This window comes from Sorex fumeus, unplaced genomic scaffold (genome assembly GCF_029834395.1).
Source record: "Sorex fumeus unplaced genomic scaffold, SorFum_2.1 ptg000038l, whole genome shotgun sequence".
NCBI lineage: Eukaryota > Metazoa > Chordata > Mammalia > Eulipotyphla > Soricidae > Sorex > Sorex fumeus.
The window spans coordinates 12,101,164-12,118,019 of record NW_026606095.1 but is presented as its reverse complement, the minus strand read 5'-3'; the positions used below and the strand labels follow the sequence as shown (position 1 = coordinate 12,118,019).

Sequence of the window (16,856 nt, the reverse complement as noted above, 5' to 3'; positions counted from 1 at the left end):
CACTTTTGATAAGAAGAAGCATAAAAACAAATACAGCAGGATGTCTGGATGAATGAGTTCAACTGATAGGAGGTGTTATATTTATATTGATTGGCAAGAGACTGGATTAGCAAGGGACTGGAGCGATAGCACAGTGGTAGGGCATTTGCATTGCACACAACCAGCCTGGCCGAGCCAGGTTCGATTCCTCCGCCCCTCTCGGAGAGCCCGGCAAGCTACCGAGAGTATTCAATATGCCAAACACAGTAACAAGAAGTCTCACAATGGAGACGTTACTGGGCCTGCTCGAGCAAATCGATGAACAACGGGAGGACAGTGACAGTGGACAGCAAGAGAAAGTGTCTGGTTTTTAGACTCCTGGTTTGTGAATATCCATGCACAGAAACATCCTCTCTAAACCCTTCATTTTTTATTGCTCCATTCAATCCTCATCTTCCCTCTTCCTAATTCCAATGCTATGGATCAAAAACCCATCAAACCAAAATACAGAGAGAACTAGAAAAATTATATAACCAATAACCATCAGGTAAGGGGTTAATATACCAGATATTAGTCCAGGATATACCAGACATTAGTAGAACTGCACAGGAATGTCCAGGATATACCAGACATTAGTAGAACTATGCAGGAAAAAACCTCCAACCCCATCAAAAAATGGGGAGAAAAAATGAACAGAAACTTCCTCAAAAAAGAAACACAAATGGCCAAAAGGCACATGAAAAAATGGTCTACATCACCAATCATCAGGGAGATGCAAATCAAAAAAGTGAAATATCACCTCATACCACAGAGACTGGCATACATAAAAAAGAACAATCAGTGCTGACGAAGATGCGGGGAGAAAGGGACTCTCTTTCATTTTTGGTAGGAATGCTAACTGGTTCAGCCTTTCTGGAAAACAATATGGGCATTTCTCAAAAAACTAGAAGTTAAGCTTCCATATGACCCTGCAATACTATTTCTGGGAATATATCCCGAGGATGGAAAAAAGCACAGTAGAAATGCCATCTGCACCTGTATGTTCATTGCAGCACTGATCACAACAGTCAGAACCTGGAAATAACTCAAGTGCCCGAGAACAGACAACTGGTTAAAGAAGTCTTGGTGTTGGGGCTGGAGCAATAGTACAGTGGGTAAGGCATTTGCCTTGCACATGGCCGACTTGGGTTTGATTTCCAGCATCCCACATGGTCCTTCGAGCACCGCCAGGAATACTTCCTGAGTGCAAAGCTAGGAGTAATCCCTGAGCATCGCCAGGTGTGACACCAAAAAATAAAAAAAAAATTAAAAAAATAAAATAAACTTTGGTGCATCTACACAGTGGAATACTATGCAGCTCTTAGGAAAGATGAAGTCATGAAATTTGCTTATAAGTGGATGGACATGGAGAGTATCATGCTAAGTGAAATGAGTCAGAAAGAGAAGGAAAGACATAAGATGTTATTTGTGGACTATGAAGTAACATAGTATGAGACTAACACCCAAGGACAGTAGAGACATGAGCCATGAAGATTGCTCCGTGTTTGGAATCCTACCTTATGAGCTTGGGGAGAAGGTATCTGGGATAGAGAAGGGATCACTAAGTCAATGATGGTTGGAGGGATAGTTCAGGATGGGAGATGTGTGCTGAAAGTAGATAAAGGACCAAACATTGATAGCCTCTCAGTATCTGTATTGCAAACCATAATGCCCCAAAGTAGAGAGAGAGAGTATGGGGAAAACTGTCTGCTATAGAGGCAGGGGGAGGGGTGGGATGGAGGGGGGTTACTGGAGACATTGGTGGTGGAAAATGTGCACTGGTGGAGGGATGGGTGTTCGAGCATTGTATGACTGAAACTCAAATATGAAAGCTCTGTAACTGTATCTCACGGCGATTCAAAAAAAAAAAGATGATCAGAGGAAGAATGTGCACCCTGAAGATGGGGGTGACAGGTTACTTAAGTCAAACTGCCTCATTGGCAACTTTAGCTGAGATCAGAGAAAACACACGAGTGAGGAGGATAGCTATGGATATGCTCAGTAGTATCTGTGTCAGTATTTCTCAAGCAGAATCACATGGCTCCAAGGATATTACAAGGGGGCCACAGGTGAAAATCATGTTAAAGGGAGGCCATAGGATGAGAAGAGAGGGTCCAGTTGGCAAGGTGAGGGACACAGAAAGAAAACAAGGTAAGAAGGTGGTTAGAGTCAGAATAAGGTTGAGAAAAACTGAATTCTGGGCTGCTCCTTGGAATAATTGTAATAGTCAAGTTAATGAGTGCTTGCTGGGAGTCCCTCAGTGCAATGTTCTTACATATTCTGAAATGATAGTTCTCCCAGAAATTTGGGCACTTGGGTAAATGGGATCTTTAAGAGTCTATCTGACATGATGCTGAGATTTTAACCTGCGCAGTTATACTAACTGTCCCTGCTCAAATATTAAAGATCTCACAAGGTCCAGGGAAATGGCTCAGAGAACAGGAGGATACACTTTGCAGGCTGGAGCCCCGAGGGTCGTGCCCCCAAACACACTCTGAGAATCGATAGGTGTGGTCCCCAGACAACTGAAGACAAACCCAAAGTCTGACAAACACTTATTTTACTAAGCCAAAACAAAAACAAAAATCCAAATCTTGAACTTTCTCAGATGGAGGTCTCCTATTTACAGAAGCAGAGGGATAAGTCTTACTTGCTTGATTATTGTGAATCTATAAAAAGATAGGTAAACAGTTGCTCATCGGTTTCCTAAATTTGATTAGAGTGTGTGTTGGACATAAACGTAAGTATTAAATGTGTGCCTATAAAGGAAATAAACCTCCCTTCCTCAGGAAGCAGCAGAGTTAGGTCTAAGTACTTATCTATGGGCCAGACAATGCATCTGATGCCTCCTTAATGTCTAAGAGAGAATCAGCAGCTCTACAGCCTGGCACAACCAAGCAAAGGATGGGAAGCCATGGAAGGAACATCTGTGGAGTGCTTGGCCTGGTATTTGATGGGTCATGGGTATATTTAGCATTTACCAACCCTCAGACAAGTCTTGATACTGTGCACACTGTACTATTGTGATAGTGATATTTGTCTCTGTCCTCCCGTTGTTCATTGATTTGCTTGAGCGGGCACCAGTAACATCTCACAACAAATTGTGAGACTTATTGTTACTATTTTTGGCATATCGAATACGTCATGGGTAGCTTGCCAGGCTTTATATGTAGGTGAGATACTCTCGGTACCTTGCCGGGCTCTCCGAGAGGGGTGGAGGAATCAAACCCAGGTCGGCTGCATGCAAGGCAAATGCCCTAATTGCTGTGCTATCGCTCCAGCCCATATTTGTGTCATTCTGTGTTTTTTTCTGTGTGACACACACACATATAGATATATATATATATATATGTATATATATATAGAGAGAGAGAGGAAAAGAGAGAGAGAAAATAAAGATCTTCACTAATAAAAAGACACAAGATTGGACTGGGGCTGGAGAGATAGTATAGCAAGTAAGGTGCTTTGCCTTGCAAGGAAGCTGGCCCAAGCTTAATCAATGGCTGGATAAATAGCAGTGCTCCTACATTGTTTAAAAAAAAAAAGAAGGTTGACCTAGGTCTGATTCTTAGCACCACATAGAGCCCCAACTCCCTCCTCCCCCAGGAGTGAGCATTGCTGGATGTGGATGAACTCCCACGCCCGCCTCCCCCCCCCCCCCCCGCCCCCGCCTCCAGCCTCCACTAAAAGACACAAGAAGTAATGCAGATTCTAGAACACATGGGCACAAGGGTAACACTCACTATATTTTTTCATATTTAAAGCTGAGAGTCCAGGAGTTTAACGAAGATTAGTTTAGTCATGAAGCCAGAATTTCAGTCCAGGTTTATCTGCTTTTGGATCTTGTTCCTTATAACCACCATATTAGAATACGTCCCATAAGTCTAACATTAACTTAAGCAGATGGAGCTGAATTAAATTTAAGCACACAAACCAAAGTTATGATTCCCTAGGGAGATGTGCCACTGTATTAGAGAGATTTTAAGACAGTTTATGGATAATAAATATGTATATCTCCTAACTAATATGTATTCATTTAAATCCATTCACTCAGCTTATCCTTTATGCAAAGATTTATTGAGTGTGCTGTAAATACAAGGGTAAAAGGTAAAGGCCCTCCCGTTGTTCGTCAATTTGCTCGAGCGGGCCCAGTAACATCTCCATTGGAGACTTTGTTGTTACTGTGTCTGGCATATCGAATACGTCACGGGGAGCTTGCCAGGCTCTGCCGTGCGGGCGAGATACTCTCGGTAGCTTGCCGGGCTCTCCGAGAGGGTGGAGGAATCGAACTTGGGTTGGCCATGTTGTCTGCGTGCAAGGCAAACGCCCTGTCCACTAAGGGTGAATGAGTGCAGGGGAAACGGGATGATGATTCAGATGATCTACTCTTAAGAGCTTATGTAAAAATTTCAAGATATACTTAGTAATTTAAAATATAAATAACCAGAATAATAGCAAACAAAGGAACAAAGTATATTTATTTCGTTTTGTTTTGGAGCCACGTCTGACAGTGTTCAGGATTTACTCTTGGTTCTGCACTCAGGGATCATTCTTGGTGGTCTCAGGGGACTAAATGGGGTATACCAGGAATTGTACCAGGTTGTCTACATACAAACCAAACTCCATATGTGCCACACCATTCTCCAGTCCCGGAACAAAGTATATTTTTGTTCCAAATATATAAATCCATGTATACATATGTGTGCATAATGGGTGTTTGTGTTTGGTAGTTGGTTATGACTAAACAGTCCTCTAAGCTTGAACAAGCACAGAAAAAATGACAGAGAAAAGATCAGTTTGGTTAGCATGGAGGATGCATTAAAGAAAAAACAGAATTTAAGACAGAGACTGCAAAACATCATACTTTCTATTAGGAGGACTGATATGATTGGTTATGGACTTCAGCATAAAATATATATATATATAGCATTGCAATATTTGGGACAAGCAACACAGTTTACGGGCCAAACTTGGTCGATGGTCTGTTTCACTAATGACCAATAAGTCAAGAATAGTTTTGGTAACTTAAAAGGTTGTTTAACAAGAAGTAGAGAAAAATGTGGCAGAGACTGTAAGCGGCCATAAAAGTAAGAACAATTTGTTACTTAAAGTCACATAGTTTTCGTCAAGGGATCTATCACATTTATCTCAATACATATCTTAGATTACATGTAATTGGAGCTGGAGAGATGGTGTTGTGGTTTAAGTGTTTGCCTTGCATTTTACCAATCCTGGTTTAAGTTCCAGTGGTGCATATGATCCCCTAAGCATGTCAGGAGTGATAGATCTTAAGCCCAGAACCAGGAGAAAGCCCTGAGCTGGGAATAGTCCAAAATACACCCCATCCCATGCCAAATAAGAAAATGTAGTTGATATTTTAAACAGAGGTCATGATTTTGTTGTTGCTTATTTGAGGGTCACACCTGGCAGTGAGTGGTCAGGGGTTACTCCTGGTTCTGCACTCAGGAATGGCACCTGGCTGTTCTCGGGGACAATATGGGATGTCTAAAACCTGCCACTTCTCAGGTTTAAACTGATCCGAAATCTTCCTTGACAGCAGTTGGGCCCAAACAACCTTTGAGATTAGTTTCTGCTTGCCCAAGTCCTGTTGGAATCTACCTAGAGTAGGCAACACACTACATTTGCTTCAGTGAGATAATATCTGAATAAAAACATTTCCCACAGTGACTTAAACACCACTGATTTGGAATCTTAGTTTTTGACTCTTTAATTGAGTTAAGTGTCCTAGTTTTTAAGGTGAGGTGGTCATTAATTACATCCTCTCATTGGGATATTTGAAAATACCACATGAGTTATTGGATATAAGGATGTCCTGCCTGACATATGCATATCATTGCATGTCAGCTCATGTTACTTCTGTTTACCCTAGTAGAGAGTTTTTTTTTTTAATTAGTGAAACACCTGGAGCAATAGCAAAGCAGTAGGGTGTTTGCCTTGCATGCAGCCAACATAGCCGACCCGAGTTCGATTCCTCCACCCCCTCGGAGAGTCCGGCAAGTTACCGAGAGTATCTCGCTTGCACGGCAGAGCCTGGCAAGCTACCCATGATGTATTCAATATGCCAAACACAGTAACAACAAGTCTCATGATGGAGACGTTACTGAGCCCGCTCAAGCAAATCGATGAACAATGGGAGGACAGTGACAGTGACAGTGAAACACCATGAGGTACAGTTGTAGACTTACAAACTTTCATGCTTGGGTTTCAGTTATACAATGATCGAGTACTATCCCTTCACCAGTGCCCATTCTCCACCACCAATGATCCCAGTAGCCTTCCCACCCCCCCATGCCATCCCCTCCATCTCTCCCCGCCTCTGTGGCAGGGCATTCCCTTTTGCTCTCTCTTTCCTTTAGAGTGTTGTGGTTTGCAATAGAGGTATTGAGTAGCCATCGTGTTCGGTCTATAGTCTCTAGTAGAGAGTTTTTAAACACGTTTCCTACATGTACAATTATTGCAGCAGTTATTAGAAAACACTTAGAAATTATAGACATTTCCAGGATTCCTTGGGTACTTTCTCCACTTTCCACTTGTACAGATCAGCATATCAATCTGGATCCTGTGCCATTAACAAATTTAAAAAAAATAAGCACATCGGTGATTCAATTCATAGCTCTCAAGCGAGGCGAAACCCCCAATATGAGAGGCTCAACTGAAGGATTTGTAGGAGGAAATCTATTTTCTTTCATTTGATGGAAGCAACCAGAAACATCTGGATGAGCTTCAAAAGGAAATGATACGAAAACATCACTGCACATACTTCATTTGATTCAGGCGCAAAGCACAGTGTCTTAACTACTGAGGAAAGGCAACTACAGGTGTCAATAGGAACCTAAAGAAAATTTAGAGCTTGGTGTGAGGACAACGTCGGTTCATGATTCAAGGAAATGGTTAGACACACAGAGGGCATTTTTGTGAATCGCCACAGGAAACTCAGGACACATACCAGTTCCTTCTTCTTCATGCACTCCATGAGGATGATGAACAGATGCTGAGCTTGGGTTCGAGTGTATGTAAAGGTCTTCTGGATGGTCACCAACAGCTGATCCCTCAAAGATTCATTTATAAGTCTGCAATTGAAAAACAATGCCCAAACCAGGTCAATCTATTTCCTATTAAGAAATAATATTTAACATAGGAAAGGATTATGAAGATTAATTATAGGTGAGAATTATTTCTGTGTGTATTTTCTTGCAATGGTGAGACTGTGATAAACAAATTAAAAAAATAACATCAGCACATTAGAAAACCCATGTTAAAGTGGGAGAGAGAGTACAGTGGGTGGAACGCTTGTCTTACATGCAGCTAACTGGTCAATCCCTGGCAACACATATGTTCTCATGAGAACCACCAGGAGTGACCCATGAGCAGAGCCAGGAGTAAACTCTGAGCACAGCTAGGTGTAAACCAACTCCTCCTTCACAAATTCATTTTAATATTTCAGAACCTAAAACAATAAAGTAAGAAGATTGATGACTTCGTTGTCTCTTTGTTTTGTATGGCATGAAGCTAATGTCTTGTTCATTTATGCCTTCAATAAATCATTTGCACCTTGGTAAGAATTTGCTATCCTGTTTATTTGAAAGTGACTTAGATTTCAACTTTAAATTTCTATTCTAATTGTGGAAATGTAAGCTACACCTCAGTAATGGATTCCTCAGTTGGACAAAAGCTTATGTTTTCTCTGAAATTATTCCATGTAGGTCACAGTTTATCTTCTCTTCCATTTCACTTATTTATGTTGAACATTTGCTGTATGCCAGTCAATTCAAATCTAACCCCTAAGGAAGTATCATATCGACTATTTGAATGATAGCTTTTAAAGATTGTTTTTATATTACAGAAAATAAAGAAAGGAATATTTATTCCATCCAAATGGTGTTTAATTATATATGGAATATGGACTAGTTTCTAATGTTTAACTCACTAGCCTGGGGAGAATTGAGCTACCTCTGTGGGCCATCAAATGAAAATTGACGTTGTTATTAACAGATACTGCTCAGACCCAGGAAGATGACATTGCTTTCAAGGAATAGTGACAGAAGTATCATAAGTTGTCTGTTATTTTACAGTTTAAAAGTATCTTTCATAAAGTACCAGTAACTTCTATATGTGATAGTAGAATACAATTATTTCAGCTGGCACTTGAAGCAACATTACAGGCTGGAAATGCATAAAATTTAAAGAGGAGGACATTTTAGTCATGAAGAGGTAGGTGCTTAAAGTCACTCAGCAAGTAAGAGGCAGGGCTTGGACCAGAATCTCGTTGTTCTGATTCCTTGTCCAGAGCAGTTTCCATGGTAGCATCTGCTTCTTGTTACACCAAGTGCACTACACCAATGATTTTCTCATAAATGTGGCTTCTTGTACAGGAAATTATGAAACTTCCTTTAACATGAAAGCATGACAAATTATGTTGTTACAAAAGAAAGAAAGAGGGAAGGCTTAAAGACATTTTCATATAGGTAGCCTGTTGTGCCCCCGCATGGTTGGGAATTCACGTATGGGCAGGACACATTCCCGAGGATAGAATTATACCAAGGATCCCGGGAGGCCACTCAAACAGGATTGTGTTGCCCTTTTCCCTGATCCCAGAAAGACTGATATCCTGAATATTCCCATTTAGAAAAAGACGAAGGCCTAGAACCACTGTCAACATTATGAAATTATTCTAGAGGGCTTTGTGGGCCCAGGTACGGATGAGTCGGAAGCTACTCATTCATTCACTTAATAACAGCTTAAACATAACAATTCAGTGTCATACATTGATGCAGTGCATCACTGGAAACTGGGATAGATGAGATGTACTCTCCAAGCTCATTGAGCTTCCATATCATGGGCGCAGAAAGACATGAGCTGACATTTCAACGGTGAACAACAGTGAGCAACGGTGAAGAACAGAAACACTTAGGAGAGATGAATCTAATCTAGGGTTTACCCCTTTACGGGGTGAATTCTCTGAAGAAATACTGTCTTGAGAATGAATGAACATTAGCAGGGATGGGAACAGGGTAGAGTGGGGCTGGATAGGAGTATTCTTGGCAGATAAAACAGGATACGTAGTTCTGGCATGGAGAAAATAAAATGTAGGTTGTCACTGGAGCATAGAAAGCAAAGGAAAGAGAACAAAACTCCACTCCAGAAGGGTAGTGCATTTATAAGATCATGTGAAATTTCCAAACTTCCAGCATCGTATTACAGATCTTGGATTTTCTCTCTCAGGCAACAAGAACCCACTATAAGGTGTAAAAGAGAGAGTGACCATGATTACAGATGTGTTGCCAATTGATTTTTTTTGGAGAGTAAAGTCATGAATCTGTGTTTACTTTCCCATGAACACACACAGATGTTTCGAAGGAGTTCGGACATCTCAAGCACACATATTTGTATGAGATTAGTAACAGAGAAGACTCTCCTGATTAGCCGTATGACAGATTCAATCATTTGTCTGCAGGTGTCTAATTTTGATAACATCACAATTTTTTTTCTGCTGACAACCATATGTAATGAAATCCCAGTTCCCTGAGGGCATTAACTGTTTGAAAAACCTATCTGTCATTTGTATTCAGTCTGTCACTTGGTAAAAATTGAGGAATGATGTGCATCTTAGTTGATTACAGTCTTCTGTGGTTATAAGAACTGAAAGACATTTGAGAACCATATAATTTTTAGCCCTATTTTGCAATGGATTGAAGTTGTGGTTTTGGCTAAAGCATTTAGGAATATAAACCATAAAGTTCTACTTCAAAAAGTAGAATTTGTTTTTTCCAAAGAATAGATCTCTATCATGGGTGGAGCAGGTGGTTTTAGGTGAAACAAAGGTGACTTGGTCTTTCCAAAGTGTTAATATATATAAAGGTAAAGGTAAAGGTCCTCCCGTTGTTCGTCGATTTGCTCGAGCGGGCCCAGTAACGTCTCCATTGGAGACTTTGTTGTTACTGTGTCTGGCATATCGAATACGTCACGGGGAGCTTGCCAGGCTCTCCGAGAGGGGCGGAGGAATTGAACTCGGGTCGGCCATGTTGGCTGCGTGCAAGGCAAACGCCCTACCGCTGCGCTATCGTTCCAGCCATATATATATATATATATATATATATATATTCATTAAGTATTATGTCACTATTAAATCCTGTCCTTATTCTGTTCTTCTGGTTGCATCAAGAGAAAAGCCTTCTCTCTCTCTTTTTCTCTCGCTCTCATTTTCTCAAGAGCCACACCTGGCAGTATTTGGAAGCTACTTTCAAATTTGGTGCTCAGGGATCACTCCCAGCAGTGTTCAGGAGACTATGAAATACCTGGTTTGAATCTGGGTATCTTACACATAGAGCATGAATCCCAGTCCCGAAACTATCTCCTAGCTCTTTGAACTATTTCCCTGACCTATGCATTTTATTTTTCGTGCAGCTGTGCCAGCAGAGCTGCTTAACATTTGACAATCTTTCACTTTAAGCAAAGAAATCACATCTAACATGTACTATGCTTCTGTTAGATTGTTTGATCATTGGCCTTTAAAAATATTCTGTGTAATTGAAGTTTGCACAGAAAATTGTAGGCTATGACATACAACAGGTGACAGAGATAATCCCATTTTATCTTCATTACAATTTGTGAGAGAAACATATGAATTTTGTTTTGCACAGGGGTACCATAACTCAGACAAGTTCTTTATGCTTGCATTGATTGCAGTGCTTGTTTTGGGTCTATTGAACTAAAATTTCATCCACAGCACTATTTTTCCTGTTTGGAATCTATAAATATGAACTTCAGGTTTCTAATTATCTTCACCAGAAGTAAAAAATTCAAGCATATTTGTTGTAAATTGTTTTTACTTTGTGTGGTATGGAGAGAACATCTAAAAGAAATCAATCAAGGTGGAGAAATTAAGGGAAAACTGGGAAATGGGAACAGTTAGGTGATTAAAGATTATATTTTCTTCCAATATTTCACAAGTATTTGCTATACTGACCTAGATATTTTCTTTTTGACACAAGGGCAACTATCTTGAAATTGTTGCTTTCTTAAATTAGCTCTTCTCAATTTAAATTTTGTGTGTGTAACACTGGAACAATTAAAAATATTTTACTGTGATATTTTAATTGTTGGCAAAAATAGAACTTTAGATTTCTATTTTAGATTTCCTTTTTATGGCACTAAAACAGAAATTGAACATTTCTTGACATCAAAACATAGTCATAGTATTATGTAAATTTCAGCTCTAGAATTATATCTTTGACAAAATTTGTGCTTATTTATAGAAACTGTTAATTTGTGACTCCATATGTACTAATATTATTTTTGGTACACCTCAAATTAGAAGGATTTCTGATTTAGGAAGTGTATTTGTTGAAGTGAGGGAAATATATATGGCATTTCTGTCTTCATTTAAATTCTAATGATCTATGATTTTTTTTAAAAATGAGGAGTTTGTTAAATGAGTCACAAATTTTTGAAATGGGTCAATATCTATTTCTTTGAGTAACCAATAAAATACCCTAGCTTTCTATTAGTATTCCATTTTACTGCTAGTTACACAGCCCAAATGTAGTCACTTCTCTCAAGTTTTTATCTGCCAAAATTAGAATTTGTTCCTAGATTTAGTAATTAGAAAATGCATTTAGAATTCATTGAGATTCAAAGATCTTGCCTTTTGAGGAAAGGAAGACTTCTCAAACCCTGCCAAAACATTCTCTATTAATTTATTCAAATACAAAATGAATAAAAGTATTACTTTATTTAGAAATAACATTTTATTTTCATAAATTTAGGTTGTTAATATTGCTGGGCTGGAGCGATAGTACAGTGGGTAGGGCGTTTGCCTTGCACATGGTTGACCCGGGTTTGATACCTCCGCCCTTCTTGGAGAGCCCGGCAAGCTACCGAGAGTATCTTGCCCGCACAGCAAAGCCTGGCAAGCTCCCCATGATGTATTCGACATGCCAAAAACAGTTAACAACAAGTCTCACATTTTGTTGTGAGACGTTACTGGTGCTTGCTCGAGCAAATTGATGGATGGGAGGGTAGTGGAGTGGAATATTGCCACATTTAACTTGTTTTAATACTATAGAGGTCTTTTTATTTTGATGTGTTTGGGTTTTTGTGCCATACCCAGCGATGGTCCCGGTGGGGTTGAAAAGACCATATGGAATGCTGAGGACCAATCCGGGTCAGCCATATGCAAGGTAAGACCTTACCCACTGTATGACCTATTTGGCCCCAATCTTTTTAGTTTTATAAACCATCCATCATGCCATGAATTCACAGGGAATGGGTTCCAGTAGCTCAGGGTCCTTTCCATAGGTTCTCATGAAGAGTCCTCTGGATGGAACAGTGCCTCAGTTGAACAAAAGTCCCTTTCTTTTTGGCTTCCTTAGTTTTCTCATCTTTTTCCTTCACAAGTTTCAGGAAGCTGTCTCAGCTCTTAGAATGCTTAATAGGCTCAATACAAACGTTTATTTTCTTGCCCTTGACTTGTTTCTGACAGTGCCAACCGCATACTGGGTAACACTATAGACCCTTCTGGTTTTGTCGAGGGAACAATTCAGGGACAGTCCTTTTTGAACCGTGCCTACTTCCTTCAGGCCTACATCACGTTTCCTGCAGATCCTCAGGTATGTGGCCAAAGGAAAAACATTATGTTTTTTCAAAGGTCGAGTGAACCCATCATGGGAGTCTCTCCTCTTTCCCTTTGTGTTGGTCATTTTGACAATTTTCAGGATCGTTGAGCTCTACTTAGTCTCTCTAGGTTTCCCAAATAGATCTTCAGCTGTCACACAGGGTTAGAATTTACGTCTGTAAAAGATCAAGGAGGTAGATAGAAGGAACACTGGGCATGCACTCTCAGTTGGTGTTTGAAAGACATCATTTGCCAGGCTGGGGAGATAGCTCAGTGAGTTGGTGCACATGCTTTGCAGAGCACCACCTGGAGCACTCTTGAGCACTGAACTTGGAGTATCCCCTAAGCACTCTTGAATGTGCCCCCAAAATAACAAAACAAAACTAAAAGACACCATTACCAATGAAATCTTTACTACCTTATGGCAAAATCAAATGCCATTATTTACCTGAAGTCAAGGCTAATTAATAGCGACAGCATTAAGGGCACATAAAGATGACACCTTTGCCAGGAGGGGAAATGCATGTTGAAAGTACACTATGGACTGAACATGATTGCCACTCAATGCCTCTTTTGCAGACCACAACACCCAAAAGGAGAGAGAGAACAAAGGGGAATGCCCTGCCACAGAGGCAGGGTGGGAGGGGGGGTGGGGGGAAATGGGCACTGGTGGAGAGATGGGTATTTGATCATTGTATGACCGAAACTCAGGCACAAAGATTTGTAAATCTACAACTGTACCTCATGGTGCTTCACTAATAAAAAAAAAAAAACTAATATTCCCTGCCCTGCCACAGAGGCAGGGTGGGATGGGAGGGATGGGGTGTGGGAGGGATACTGGGATCCGTGGTGGTAGGAAATGGGCACTGGTGGAGGGATGGGTATTTGATCATTGTATAATTGAAACCCAAGCACAAAAATGTGTAAGTCTGCAACTGTACCTCATGATGTCTCACTATTAAAAAATTAAAAAAAAATAGAAAGGAATTGAGTGAATGTTAGGGTAGACATATGACTTAATCAATGGGTAATATTAGGGCATATTAAGTAACTCAAAGTGAGAATGTCTGTGGAATATCAGTTGAAGATAAACTAAAAATGCTGAGTGTTATGGGAAGAAAAACAAGCAAGAAAATAAAAATACTGCCTTAAAAAAAAAGATGACACCTTTGGCCTAGTGTTGTAGAGAATGGTATGGTTACTTTTCTCTTCTTTTTTTTCTCTTCATCTTTAGTAAGTTATCACTTCCTTCCTATGGCATGGCACTGAGATCATAAGAAGCAGCATGATTCTTTCCAGAGCGACAGGATAACATTGTGAACAAAAGGTTGTAGTTGCCAGGATCAGGCGGTCTGGAGTTCAGCTGTTGCTTGCTATGTGATCTTCTGCAAGCTATTTTGTCCTTTTATATATTTTTGGGATATGTAAAATGAGAACCATAGCAGTAACCTCTCTCCATAGACTTGGAAACATGAAATAGTTTGATCTTTGTAAAGAGCCTGCCACAGCAAGCTTGACATATGTATTTGCTATTATTATAACACAGTCCTATACAGATTCTTGTTCACTGACATCTTTCATCTTGTTAAGTGGCACAATCAGTGGGATCTCTAGATGCAGTGGACAGTTCTCTTCTGAGATCAACATATCTGGTGAGTCCCTTGATGTAAAATCACTCCCAATCCAGAATGGAGAAATAATTATTTTCCCCTTCAGAGAATTAAAGCCATTCATTTCCTTGGGAAATGGAGATGCTTAGCAGATTTAGTGGTGTAATTATAGTAGAGCCTTGCAACACTTCATAGAGACATCTGCACACCTATTTATGCTTATATCAATACATAGTAGTGATGCCTCCTGTGTGCCAAGAACTATGCCAAGGGTAGAGAGAGAAATTCTTTCATCTAGGAATCATGGAACTCAAAGGCTTGTATCCCATATATTCTGGCAATCTATTTATAGTTTATACACTCCCCAATTGATGATGTAAAACATTTATTGCAGTGATAATTTTGTGGGTGATTTATTTAGGAAGAGGTATCACTGTCACCACCGTCATCCCATTGATTGTCGAATTACTCAAGCAGGTGCCAGTAACGTCTCTATTCCTCCCAGTCCTGAGATTTCAATAGCCTCTTCTTACGTGTCATTTCCCAACTATTGGAGGATCTTTCAGGGCCAGGGGAATGAGACCGTTGTCATTACTGTATTTGGCATATCGAATATGCCACAGGGAGCTTGCCAGGCTCTGCCCGTGTGTGCAGGATACTTTTGGTAGCTTGCCGGGCTCTCCTAGAGGCATATAATTATATATTTTTCTCTATGATTTGTTGCCTACTGTCTGAACCCTGTCAGATATGATGTAGTAATTGTGGAAAATGAGTAGGAAATGTCTTATAATGTGTTGCGGTCTGGAAAGCAGGCTGGAGTATGGCGGTGGTTGGGTAGTGGAGGTAGGCTGCCAAGACTGGGTCCCTTAGGGTGGGAGGGCTCTCACCTGCCCCACAGCCTGGCACAGAGTCCAGTGGCATGGTTCTGGGAGCCTCATTTTATACTCCCGTCTGGGAGGAGTATCCATGAGTTCTGGAGGGTGGCCGATGAGATTATCTGGTTCCAGCAGGGTGTGGTTTATGGGTGTGATCCCTGAGTTACTGGAGACTGGGGGAAGCAGGCAGAGGATCTCTGCTCCTTGGTCCGTTGAGTCCAGAGTCCAAGGTCACAAAGGTGACAAAGTTGCACATTATCTGGGTTCCGTGGGACTTCATTTATGCGTGAGACTCGGCCCGAGCATCTGGAAAGTGGCCTGGAGCGTGGCAGTGGTTGGGTAGTGGAGGTCGGCTGCCGAGGCTGCAACACTTGGGGTGGGGAGGGCTCTCACCTACCCCACAGCCTGGCATGGAGTCCAATGGGAAGAGGTATAGGTGGGAAAATTATTCTCTGCACCATGGTATCTAAACTCAGCTGGAGAGGTTTGAATAACTGAAGATGTCGTTCATGGAAGACTATGTGGCTCAAGGGACAGAGAAAATGCTTTGCATTTTGGATATCCAGGTTCTATTCCTAGCACCACATGGTTCACTGTGCACTTCCAAGAGCAACTCCGAGCATTGCGTCAGAAGCTTTCTGTCTTAGCCTCACTGAGGATGGCCCCAAAACAAACCAAAATTAAACAAAAATTCAACTGGAGCTACCTGTCTGGGCCTCACTTCTCAATGTGATAGCTGCTGGAACTGGGGTGTCCAACGAGGCTCTTTGCTTCCGTTTCTAGTATCTGATCTGGAATGGCTGAAAGAACTAAGGACAGGCTGTCATCGCTAGCCCTGGTGGTATGGAGGTAGCTAGATTTCTTACACGTCAGCTGGCTTCTTTCAAAATGAAAATCTCAAGAGACAGTGTTAAAAAAAGATCTTGGCAGAGACTTCCAGGCTTTAACAAATTTCATTCTCCGAGATCCCTAATGTAACTTTCTTATATTCAGCTAATGGAGATCACTAAGAGCATCGCACACTCACGGAGAGCAAGGTGAGAGGAGGAAGAGCCAATCTTCTGATTAGAGAAAACTATAAACATGCAGATAAAACAAATATATTGATGTCTCGATCTTGGAGTCTGGCAACTCATCATGTATATCTGTACAGATAAAATACTGCGTAGCAATGATATATGCATTGATAAATACCCATAGTTGCCTTGTTTTGAATTCACTCTTGTAACAGTTTGATTAAATGTAAAGTACCATATATTTTTTAAAAATTGGTCAAAGGGTGAGAGAGAGAGAGAAAGAGAGAAAGAGTCACTCAAAAATATTTTGAAAATGTGGATTATAGAAAAGAACTTAAAACTGTTTTCTCTTTTGATCTAGATGCCTATTTACATTTATTTAGTGTCTACTACTACTACAACTACTACTGTACTACTACTACTACTACTACTACTACATATACACAGACACAGACACAGACACACACACACACACACACACCCTGACCTGAGCACTGCCTTTATTATTATTATTATTAATATTATTATTAATTTTTTTATTAGTGAAACACCATGAGGTACAGTTATAGACTTACAAATTTTTGTGCTTGGGTTTCAGTTATACAATGATCAAAGACCCATCCCTCCACCAGCGCCCATCCTCCACCACCACGGGTCCCAGCATCCCTCCCACCCCCCACACCCCCATCCCACCCTGCCTCTG

General features: G+C 40.7%; 1 protein-coding gene across 5 annotated transcripts in view; it reads right to left on the bottom strand.

Moving 5' to 3' along the window:
• The window catches only part of TRPM3 (transient receptor potential cation channel subfamily M member 3), a 997,482-nt gene that overhangs the window by 239,061 nt on the left and 741,565 nt on the right, over positions 1-16,856 (bottom strand). For all 5 annotated transcript variants that reach the window (XM_056118728.1, XM_056118724.1, XM_056118725.1 and 2 more), the window contains one exon: positions 6,986-7,109. In XM_056118728.1, the coding sequence (XP_055974703.1) occupies positions 6,986-7,109 (124 nt within the window). The remainder of the gene's footprint in view (positions 1-6,985; positions 7,110-16,856) is intronic.